General features: G+C 31.1%; 1 protein-coding gene across 3 annotated transcripts in view; it reads right to left on the bottom strand.

The window, feature by feature from the left end:
* Nucleotides 1-1659: 1659 nt before the first annotated feature.
* LOC142328925 (uncharacterized) overlaps nt 1660-12604 on the bottom strand; it is a 55788-nt gene continuing 44843 nt past the window's right edge. For all 3 annotated transcript variants that reach the window (XM_075373092.1, XM_075373093.1, XM_075373094.1), the window contains one exon: nt 1660-3896. In XM_075373092.1, the coding sequence (XP_075229207.1) occupies nt 3029-3896 (868 nt within the window). In that variant the 3' untranslated portion in view covers nt 1660-3028. The remainder of the gene's footprint in view (nt 3897-12604) is intronic.

Raw genomic sequence — 12604 nt, 5'->3', positions numbered from 1 at the left:
TTCTTAATTGTCGGTATTTCCTTTTACTTTCTTCATCACTAGCATTCTTATATTTTCTACGTTCATCCATCAGCTGCAATATATCGTCTGAAACCCAAGGTTTTCTACCAGTTCTCTTTATTCCGCCTAAGTTTGCTTCTGCTGATTTAAGAATTTCCTTTTTAACATTCTCCCATTCTTCTTCTACATTTTCTACCTTATCTTTTTTACTCAGACCTCTTGCGATGTCCTCCTCAAAAATCTTCTTTACCTCCTCTTCCTCAAGCTTCTCTAAATTCCACCGATTCATCTGACACCTTTTCTTCAGGTTTTTAAACCCCAATCTACATTTCATTATCACCAAATTATGGTCGCTATCAATGTCTGCTCCAGGGTAAGTTTTGCAGTCAACGAGTTGATTTCTAAATCTTTGCTTAACCATGATATAATCTATCTGATACCTTGCAGTATCGCCTGGCTTTTTCCAAGTGTATATTCTTCTATTATGATTTTTAAATTGGGTGTTGGCAATTACTAAATTATACTTCGTGCAAAACTCTATAAGTCGGTCCCCTCTTTCATTCCTTTTGCCCAGCCCGTATTCACCCACTATATTTCCTTCCTTGCCTTTTCCAATGCTTGCGTTCCAATCTCCAACTATTATTAAATTTTCATCTCCTTTTACGTGTTTAATTGCTTCATCAATCTCTTCGTATACACATTCTACCTCATCATCATCATGGGCGCTTGTAGGCATATAAACGTTAACAATCGTTGTCGGTTTAGGTTTTGATTTTATCCTTATTACAATGATTCTATCGCTATGCGTTTTGAAATACTCCACTCTCCTCCCTATCTTCTTGTTCATCACGAAACCTACTCCTGCCTGCCCATTATTTGACGCTGAGTTAATTACTCTAAAATCACCTGACCAAAAGTCGCCTTCCTCTTCCCACCGAACCTCACTAATTCCTACTATATCCACATTCACCCTATCCATTTCCCTTTTTAAATTTTCTAGCCTACCAACCTTTTTTAAGCTTCTAACATTCCACGCTCCGACTCGTAGAATGTTATTTTTTAATTTTCTGGTGACCCCTTCCTTAGTAGTCCCCACCCGGAGATCCGAACGGGGGACTATTTTACCTCCGGAATATTTTACCAAGGAAGGCGCCTCCATTATTGTTATGTGAAAATGCAGAGCCACATTTTCTTGGAAAAAAAAGCAGCTGTAGTTTTCCATTGCTTTCAGCTGCGCAGTACTCAGAGGACTGAGTGATGTTGATACGGCCGTTTAAGTCGTCCTGACTCACGCCCCTAACAACTACTGAAAGAGCTGCTGCCCTCTTTCAGGAATCATTCCTTAGTCTGGCTCTCAACAGATACCTCTCCGATATGGTTGCACCTTCGGTCCAGCTACTCTGTATCCCTGAGCACTCAAGCCCCCTCACCAACGGCAAGGTCTCATGATTCATAGAGGAGGAATTAGATCAGAATCAGAATCAGAATCAGATTAATTAAAAAATATTAATGTTAAATAACGTTGCGTATCCCATTAAAATTAAATTCATTAATTAATTGCCTTTTATTAAGCGTACTCTTATTACAATTATTAGAAATAAGAAAAAAAAATTTTAACACGATGTACTGATTAACAGAAATAATAAAATGACAAGAAAGTAGTATAAAAAAATATATTTTAATATTCCTGTATAGCGGAATCAAAACATTATACATATATTTTAATCTGTTGTACAACGGTATATTGCTGAGCAGTAATCCCTTGAAATATAATAATTAAATACTTAATTATTGTTACATCATAACAAAATTTAACTAATTTTTTAAATAAAAACAAAAATAAATTTATTATGGGAATAATCAGTGTTTTTTATTTTATTTTTATGTCACAATAATTTATTTGTTTGATTAAAGATATTTTTATTATAAAATGTTCTTACTTAATTCTGTAAGTATTTTATATTTAAATAGATCGATGAAAGATTTACTGATATACTTGAAGCATTAAATTCTTAGAAAGGAAAAGCTAACAGACTGTTGTAGGATAGAAGAAAGTATAAAATCAGTAAATTGACATATTGATAAAACTAATGTTTAAATAACTTCCTGGTGAGGTGTTAAGATTGTCATTTTAAATAAGTCGGTATAAAGAATCTTATAATAAAAATTAAAACTATCCTTTTCTTTTTTTTTATTCATTTAAATGTTAGAAATAGATTAAAATTTGAAAGATCGATAGTATGTAAAGTAAAATAAATAATTCTGGAGATAAAAAAGATGTTAAAAATGTACAGTGTTTACCAAGAACAGAAGATTCAAATTTTATTTTAAACGCGAGATATAAAAAATAATATATTTTATACCGCAAGCAAAATTAATGATCGATTAATTATTATTGAAAATTTAAATTGAAGTAAGTTGTTGTCGGTAATTAAAATAAATTGTTGTAAAATTGAATTTCTTTTATAAACAAATATAAAAGAAAAGATTATTAGAAACTGCACGAGATAAAATGTTTCCAGTGAAGTTTAAAATGATTACAAGACAAACCTCTGTCATGAAGTGATCTATAGCCAGGAGAACTAGATGTTAGGAAACGTGGAACCAAAGAAACTTGAAAGAGTTAAAAGGGGTGAAGAATTTTTTACTGAAGAAAAGCGCAATTAAAAATTAGAGGAATTGACAAAAAACAAAGATTTCTCTAGATCTGAAAAACTAAAAGTATAGACTATATTGATGTACAGTTGTTGTTTGAAGAAAGGAAAGTGTTTCAATAAAGGGAGCTTGGGACGTAGATAAGTAGGCATCAAAAGAAAAACAAAGTTTACAATGGAAAAGAATTAACAAGCTAAAAACCATCTGATGAATTATAGCGTAGAGGTAGTTGAATTTATTTAATAATAGCAAATAGAAACGATTCAATTCAGCGGTTAACCCCTAACTTCAAAAAATATTGGTAAAGAGCAATAAGCATTTTATAAAATTAATGCGTATTAGATATCGCTTGTCATTTGTGTCGTATCAAAATTTAACATTCAGTAGTACCAACATTCATTCTTTGTAAAACTGGTCTTAATGGGGGTCTGCTTTTTATCGCTTCGTGCAACGACATACGCAATCTAGTAGCCTGATCATCGTTTGACCCGGTTTTATTTGAATTATATGTCCTGTACTGTCTCTTTGTAGTCGGTGGACTATAATCTGGTTCATTTTGTTGTACTTGATTAATTTTTAATGAATTCTGTATTATGTTATTATTGTAATTACTTCTAGTCAAGTCTTTATTGTTTTTATCATCAGCATTTATCGGTGGAAGAGGTGGTGGTACCGGTATTGATTTTAATCTAGACGGAACGGTTTTTGATTCATATTGGCTATTATGTTTTGAACTATTTCTATTTGAATAATTATTATATTTATTATGGTCGGTAATAATATTGTTATTATTATTATTATTTCTTGAATATAATGATGAATCTCTATAAATATCTTGCGATTTATCATTGAATTGTAAATTATGTGGCGTTCTATTTCTTAAATCTTGTGACATGTTGATATGAAACACTTCATCATTATAAGGATTTGTATTAAACGGTGTTGATTTTTCTGATGCGCTTCTATCAATATAATTGCTGTAACTGTTATTATTATTATTATGAATTAAAACATTTGATCTTCCACAAATATTATTTGAATTGTTGTAATCGTAATTAGATATGTTGTAATCTTCATTTACTAGTCGTGGCGGTAAATCATCTTCGATTATCGATTCTTGTGCGTGGTGTATCGGTCCGGTATTGAAGCGACGCTGATTTAAGGATGGCCACCTTCCCTTTGCAGAGTAATCAGGATAAACTCTATCTTGAATTGGATTTACAATACCAAAAACTTCCTCCCTGCAAAAATAATTATAAAAAGTAATTATTCTTCAAAAAAACACAGATTTTTATTTAGAAAAATAAATTAGCTTACAAAAATATTTTTCTGAGATGATTTGGAAGAAATTAAAGAATACCGCTAAGGTAAATGTGAATTCTACTCCTTCTTAACAAAATATTTACCCCGATGATGGAAATTTTTAGGGAGTTCCTCTTAGTCTTTGAATAAGAGCTCTGATATAGCTTAAATAAGAGGTAAGAAAAACTAATTTCTCCTCGTCTTAAAAATCAATAAACGGGAGAAATACGGTCTTTGATTTGTTTTATCTATTATTATCTTGAAAAAATAGCTAAGGAGAACTATAAGAAGTTAAATATGATCGGTTCCTTAAAATAAAATCTACATATTATATAATTTATGAATTTATTTGTTATAAAATTTTGCAAAGTTGTTTTCCAATTTATTTTGAAAAAGATACACACCCAAGAATTTTGATATTACCCACCACTAAGATTTTAAAATGAATCTGATCTCAAATTTATATATATATATATATATATATATATATATATATATATATATTTATTTTATTAGATCAACCAAAATACAGAATAAATACAGAATAGGATTACTTACCTTCTTCCGCTATGTATGTAGGAGCACTTGCGATTTATTCACATCATCAGCTGCATTATATATCCATATATTTATTTTAAATTACATTACAAACTTCGTAAAATATAATTATAACATATCAGGCATTTATTTATTTTATTTTAAATTTAAAATCTTTAATATTTTTATTTTAAACGTTTATCGAGTTAAATTAAAAATTAAACAAAATTTTAAAACATGAAAAATGAATTAAAACTGATATTAACATTAAAATTAAATCGTAAAAGTTTTTTTTACATATGTTGTCCATTTAACTGAACTTACTTTACTATCTTAAAAAGACAGTAAATTTTTAATTTTTAATTTTAATGCGATTTTATGCCTTGATGTCATATTTTTACACACCTAAAAAACCTGTTACAATTTAATTTTTAATGTTAATTTTAATTTTATTTGATTTTCATGTTTTTATCTTTCGTTTAATTTTTAATTTAACCGAATAAAAGTTTAAAATGAAAAGATAAAAAGATTAAAGGTTTTAAATTTTAAATAAAACGAATACATGCATCATATGTTATTATATTTTACGAAGTTCGTAATGTAATTTGAGATGAATGTGTAATGCAGCTGATGATACGAGTGAATCGCAAAAGCACTCCTCCATATATAAAGAAATAAGGCAAGACATCCTACTAGTACATTTATTCTGTACTTTGGTCGATCTAATAAAATAAGTATATTTGTATATAGTACAGAGGAGTATGATTCTTAAAAGAATCGATTTAAAAAAATATATATATAATTTCAAAATACCTCTCATTGACGCATTACTGCTTATCTCAAACTCAAAAATTCATATCAAAAGATAAATTTTCCTGATTGCGCTATTATCATGCGATTTGAAAGATAAACGGTTAATGTAATATTCTTGAATATTTTAAGATCTTTCAAAGGCTATTTTCAGCTATTATTTATATTTTGTTTAAAAGGTGCCAAAAAAATACGTACGGAAGCATTACTTTTAATCTGCCACGAAAAATAAAAAAAATAATAAAAATTTCACATATAATATGCAGCTGTATTTAACATATTTACGAGTATTTAATTTAATTTTAATAATTTTAAATGCCGAAGATGAAATTGAATTTCACAGGTAACTTTCTAATATTTTCTTACTATGTCGTGGTAATTAATGTAAATTTACCCGAGTAATATTTATATTTTTTGTGAAAATTGTGTTTAGTCATCTTTGTTGTCTGATAAAATACAAATATTTATTAACTTAAATCTAATCTGTTAACGAACGATTGTAATTATGTTATATATGAATTAGAATTTTTTAACGCGAGTTAATTAAAATAAAATTTAAAAAAGGCAATCATTTACGAGAGATTTTAGGCATTTTCCGGAACTATTTTTCTTGCGGTTATAGTGCATGTAGTTTACAAAATTTTATTGCGCTTTAGTAGAACGCAAAGATTAACGGATTAACATTTCAAAGGTAAAGCTTTGTAATGACTATGTACGAGGGAAAAATTACTTGAATTGTAGTTTACTTCCTGTGAAATTAATTACCAAACCAGACCGATTTTTCTAACGGTTGAGAAAGATGAACTTTGATTTTTAATCGATCTTTAATTTACAAACCTTTTGACAAGAAGTTGTGAATCATTTAAACGCATAACCTAATAGGATATAGTATAAACCAAACTAAAACAAAGAGTTCTCAGTAGTTTTAAAAAAAAATATGATATTTCAAAAAACATCGATAAGATATTACGGTTGCACTAGTTGTCCCAGGAACAATTGTTCCTGGGACTTGGCAAACTTACATTATCGTTTATCGCTTTCTGTATTAATTATGCGATTATACGAATTATGCAAAACGATAATAAAACTCTTTTACGTTTTTTTGTATTTAAAATATTTTGTAAACCGCAGAAGGGTTTAAAGTTTTTTGATTTATTGGAGTAATTCCATTTGATATGTCAAAAATAGTCTGTTTAAAAATTCCTCAAATGTTATCGCCTGTTCGGTGTAATTACCAAAAATGTGTTTGAAACAATCTTATAAGACACAACAGTCGCTCCCAAAAATAACAACAAGAACAACAAGCGCCTAATGAATGACCATTTACCGAAAGAGAGTAATAAAGTAGTTTGCCAGTACTTTCTTTATTTTTTGAATTACTGTTGCTTATCGGTACATGAAGCCTGCTGAAGGTGCTTATAAATAAAACATTAACTGTCCACCCTATTTACCTCAGAGATTAACCGTTTAATAAGGATTATTGGTTTCATCAGAGAAGGAAGTTCTAATTAAAGCTGTACCTATCTTACATCCTTTACGTGTATTAGAGCTGGGACAAATAGTTTAAATAAATTTAAATTAAAGTACCCTTTTATAAGAAGAAACAATACGTTATATTCTAAACTCAATTTTTAGAGAGACTGAAAATCTATTTATTTTAATTTTTCTTTTTTTTTGTAAATAAAAAATAAATAACCGTACCGTAAATTTACCAGCAGAGATATGAATTCCTAATTTGAAATTTAAAAAACGTTTGTTCTCGGTAAGTTGTTTCAAATTTCATCTTATTTTTCTTTATTCTATTTGTTGAAAAGAATTAAAAAATTCATTCGAATAAACAAAATGACGCTTTCCGATAAATAATTTTTAAATCGTATATAAACATTTTTGCTAAACATTTTGAGCTGCCGTAAAAAATAAATTATAAAAAGTTCAAAAATATATCGTTCAAAATTTATTTAAAATGTTATTTTTCGTTACATTTTTGCCACCAAAAAATTTTCTTTTCTTAGAAAGCTACTAAACGGGTAAAAAAAATCACAAAAATAAAATTTTATCGGGAAGAAGTTGTAAAAATCCGTTCAAACTTTAAAAACCATCTATAGATATGAAAATTATATCGGTTTTGTTTTTGTTTCTTTTTAATGGATCTCCATCAAATAAATAGCAAAATAAACTCAAGACCGGTGACCGTAAATATATTTATCTTTTTATTTTTTATTATTAAGATAACTGAGATTTTATTTTAATTTAGTTTATCTTCTAAATTTTACGGAATCATTTTGATTATTATTATGAGCTCGGCTTGTAGACGGAACGGAACAGAATGAAAGTGTGAACTGACGAGCGTTGATATATTTTACTTGTTTTTGAGAAGATGAAGTCTGGGATCGCATTCCGATTCTCTTCAGGTTGAAGATACAGATCGGGAAATAGGCAAATTTGTTTAGTTTTATATATTTTTTAAGAAGTACAAAAATATTAAGAAATAAAAGTTAAATTATTTATCTGGAAAAAATTGTTTTATTTTTCCCATCGTCCTAAATGTTATTTTGTTCTTTGTAATCTGTAATTATTTTTTGACGTAAATTTTAGCGATCTTTTATCGTCGTGTAATATTAAAATAAAATAAATAATATTGTAATTACTTATCCGCTTTTAACGCGAGATCTTAAATTATTTTTTTGTTCAAAATTAAAATTTAATTATACGCGATACTTATAGTTTTAAAATATATGAATTTTAACAAAATTAAATAATTATATTCCGATTAATCTTTTCAGCGCGTTATTGTTTTCTCCTATTATGTAACGATCCGATCACACGCTTTTATAATTTTTTATTCGTATCTATTCAAAACCGGATAATGGGTGAGTACGTCATATTTTTTGTGGAAGTAAAACAATCATCTACAGGTAAGCATATCATTTGACCTTTAGACCTTATTATGACCTTATCTTAGTTATCCGACTAATGAGATCACTGTGCTAGTTATACAAAAGAAAATCGTTTAAAAAACGCGTAACTGTGAATCATGAAAAATTATGAAAAAAAACGTAGGAATCACAAGATATTACTGTTTGTTCGTTATCGATATCGATTAAGGTTATCTAACTACTCTTTAATTCAATTCGCTTGTTTGAATTATACGCTAACTCAGGATTCCTTTATCTTCCCTTTTCAATAAAATCAATCTTTGCTAACTCCTCCCCGTCATAACAAAACACTTTTGTTACGACTAGCTTAAAGATTTCGCTGGACTTCACAAACTCGATTATTAAATTTTAATGGGGTATCCTTTTTTATCTTATTAAAGCTAAAACCAGATTTTCGGTTACGTCTTTTTACCTTAATATACTTTAATAGTTTAAAGAGAAATAAACATTAATAATAATTACCCTTAAAAGCAAAGAAAACAACAAATCGGCATTTTAATAATAGTTTTTAAAAGTCTATGAAAATTGTACTTTTACTTGTATTTTCAAAAAAACTTTATTTCAAACCTAAGAATGCACGTGTGCACCTTTTACGTAGTACATTTCTGCAGAATATCTGGTATGTGAGAAAATCTACATCTTATGAGCGAAGTAGGATAAACGCCAATTTCAAGAAAAAGATTTAAAAAATAATATATATTATTCACAAACCCTCCGATAGTAATTACGTAGTCTTAAGAATTCTGCCGCCAGAAATCATGCGGTCACCTTTGACCGTTTTATAATAAAAATAATTGAAAAATTCTTTTTAAATAATTATAAAAACTAAATTAAAAATTAACAAATTTTCTCTAACAATAATTTTCTCTGACTTCAAAAAAAAAGAAGAAAAAATACTATTAATTACTTTACAGGTTATTTTTTAAGAAGATTTTATTTTAATTTTAACTTAAAACATAATTACGTATCGATTTGGACTGTATTATTAAATTTTTTGGGACGTAAAAAATACCAGATTTACTATTAGCGAATGAGCTACTGCCGTATAAGTTATACAAAAACATATATGGGATTATGGAATAGAGTTTTTGGCTCGGTAACTTAAATACTGCAATTATCCAGCGGTTCGAATGAAAAGTCTTTAGAGTGATCGTAAACAATATAGTTTACAGAGACATGTAAAAACAGTAAAACTGTTCAGTATGAAATACTAAAACAAACCGGAAAACTATCCAAACCTTTTGGCACTCGCTCTGTTAGACTAGTCCAAGTTGAAGTGAATTAAATTACGTATTCTTCATTTAAGCTTTAATGAAAAACTCTATTTATTTATTTCAGTTCATTCTAAAGTATTTTATGATACACGCTTCGCAATTAATTGTTTTTGTACGTTAAATTTTGTCGTTATTCTTTTTCCTAATTTATTATTATCTTAATTTATCATTATTATATCGTAATTTCATCGATAAGTTTATAAAATAATTTCGTTAGCGGAAAGCGATATAGCTGGATATATTCTTCAAATTAAATTTTTTCATCGTATGCAAATATTTTGATTATCAGAATAACATCAGGCTGTAGTAATAAAACGCTAACGATTGATGACAACAATAAAACTTAGTGTAATTTATTGATGCAAGACGATTTATTTCTTGTTTAAAAAATAGTATGTTGAAGAAATATATTATGGAAGCGCCAAAGAAACATTATACCAAATAAAAAAAACAACAGCAGTGTAATCTTAATGTCTTCATATATCTATTACGTTACACGCGGAAACGCATTGTACAATAACTATTCGTTTATAATAGAAATAGCGAAAACTAACGTCATTTAATATCTGTATATTTGAAACTTTTGGAAGATGATGCGGTTTCTTTGAAATTGTTTTCTTTAAACGTTACTTGCGTTGACGGGCAAAAAGCAAATAAGAAAAAGATACTTTTCGAACGATTTTACTTTTATCCAGATATAACGCTATCTCTATATCACCACTACCTCCTCGGTTAATTTAAAAAGGTTTTAATGGCTTTAACGTTTCATAAATAGAACTCATTTTACAAAATATTTTTAAAGTTTTTTAATAAACACAGTTCAAAGATATAAACGACGACTAAAATTCATTACCTCTTTTCATTACCGCTTTTAAAACAAATAACAAAATAAAACTTTATCGTTCGTAAAACCCTTTTTTACTAACAATTAACTGTGAAATTAAAATAGAATTTTTCAAAATCATCATCGGTTTAAATTTCTATACTTAAATTTTTTGTGGAGGGGTGGTTTTTGAAAAGATTATTTAACATACTGTTACGTGTTCGCGGATCGACCACGATATGGAGAGGTTAACAAATACAAATGTTTATATAGGTACAAACATATGTAATGTTTATTACTCTAAGAACATAGGAAAATAGCAAAAATAAATAATAATAATAGTAACAATAAATCACAATAATAATATTAATGAACGACAGGGCATCGGGTGAGCGGGTGCTTAAGAGTCGTCTTCTACCGAAGAGGCCGGTGGGGTCGCTAGAGCGACAGTTGTCGTGAAGGTGGGCGGGGAGGTCGTATGTGGACCTCCTGCGAACAGTGAAGGACAATGTATCACCGGGTAAGTCTGGTGTCCTTTCGGCCGTCAGGGTCAGAGGACCGTCTCCTTCGAGTGCGGGCTGAGGGGGACGATGCCGAGCGGCTCCGTAGGGAGATTGCGGAGAAGGTAGAGGGTGTTACGACGGTGTTGGGAGGTAGGCGGGTCCATGTCTTTATTAAAGATGTGGATGCCTTAACCCCGCAAGAAGAGCACGAGAGATCTTCGTCGTGCTACCGGTGACTCTGTTACGATCGATGTGCTTCCGATGAGACCTTCCTACGGGGCCACTCAGGTGGTGACGCTAGCTTTGCCACCCGTCCTGTCAGATAGATTGCTACACGACTACCGGGTACGGATCGGATGGGTGGCCTGCAGAGTAATGCGCCGGTCGCTGGAAGAGCGGTGCTTCCGTCGTTGAGATATGGGGCACCAGGCGAAGCTGTTTAGCGGTCCTGACAGGACCGGCCAATGTTTTAACTGCGGGGAGGTTGGCCTTGTCAAGATGAATTGCCAAAAGGAAGTTCGCTGCACTTCCTACAAAACCTCTGGCCACGCTTTGGGGGACTGAGGTTGCAGAGATGTACACCGGAGGTGAAGTGTACTCGCCGTGGAGCGTGGAATTATGGTGGCTCCGGCGCGGAATAGCCTCGTCCAGGAGGTGAGACGCTCCGGCGTCTCATCGCCGATGAGTGGACGGGAACTCCCAGTGGAGCCATGGGGGGCGGGGTAAATAAGACCGTAGTCCCGGTGGGGGATCCCTTCGGGGGTTCCCCATTAGAGGCAAGGCGGGAGAAATGTAGGACCGCAGTCCCGGTGGGGAATCTCTTTTGGGGTTGCTCACTAGATGCGAGGCGTAAAGACCGGTGTCCAGGTGGTGGGATCCCTTCGGGGTCCCCTCATTTCAGGCATGGCGACTAATCGAAAGACCGGGTCCTTGCTACCTGGGTGGGACCTTGAGTTCTGCCGAGGTAGTTTGAGGCGATGGCACCCCCCGGAGCTGTATTTATGCTGGTTCGATTCTGGGGGGCAGGGTAAAAAAAATAAACAACAATAATAATAATAATGAATAAATGACATACAAAATAGTATTTCAAATAAAGACAGAACTTGTTTAAAGGTAGTTAAATCATAAAAACCAGAATACAGTCCAGTTAACTAAAATATTATAATGATCGCAAATATTAATACCTAATATAGCATTAACAACAAGATAAGGTTAGAAAAGTCTAAAGTTTATTCGATTCCATTCGTTGCAAATACCTTTGCTGTTTACATTAAAACTACCCTACACAGCCTTGCAGTACTCGTTTATCTCGCTTCATAATCACTCTTAACTCACTGGTTCTGGAGTATTTATATGTTTTGGACCTGCAGAACCAGAATCCTGCTGAAGGAAGAATCCTGTCAAAGAATTCTCATCGTCTGTGTCCTTACATCTTCCCATCAATTCCTATTCCGGTCCGGTCAAGTCGTTCGGTAGAATGACGCCGGTGAGAGTTTGTCCGACGGCGGAAACACCGAAGACTTACTCTGACCAACTCGCAAATCGACATTTCAAAATTTTTCAAATTGCTTAAAATATTAAAAAAAAAAATAATTTTGATGAAATAAAGCTATATCATCGCAGAAATAGATGTGTTATTAATGAATGTAGGTTTTTTCGATAAATATGTGATAATGTTTGTAATTTCAAGTTTTTATAATTTGAAAATGTGATATTTTTGTTCTTCTAACCCCGAGTTTTTCCTAACCCGTTTACGAATCGCGT

This window comes from Lycorma delicatula, chromosome 8 (genome assembly GCF_047948215.1).
Source record: "Lycorma delicatula isolate Av1 chromosome 8, ASM4794821v1, whole genome shotgun sequence".
Lineage (NCBI taxonomy): Eukaryota > Metazoa > Arthropoda > Insecta > Hemiptera > Fulgoridae > Lycorma > Lycorma delicatula.
Note: the sequence above shows the minus strand (reverse complement) of the source record. Positions and strands in the feature narration are given on the sequence as shown.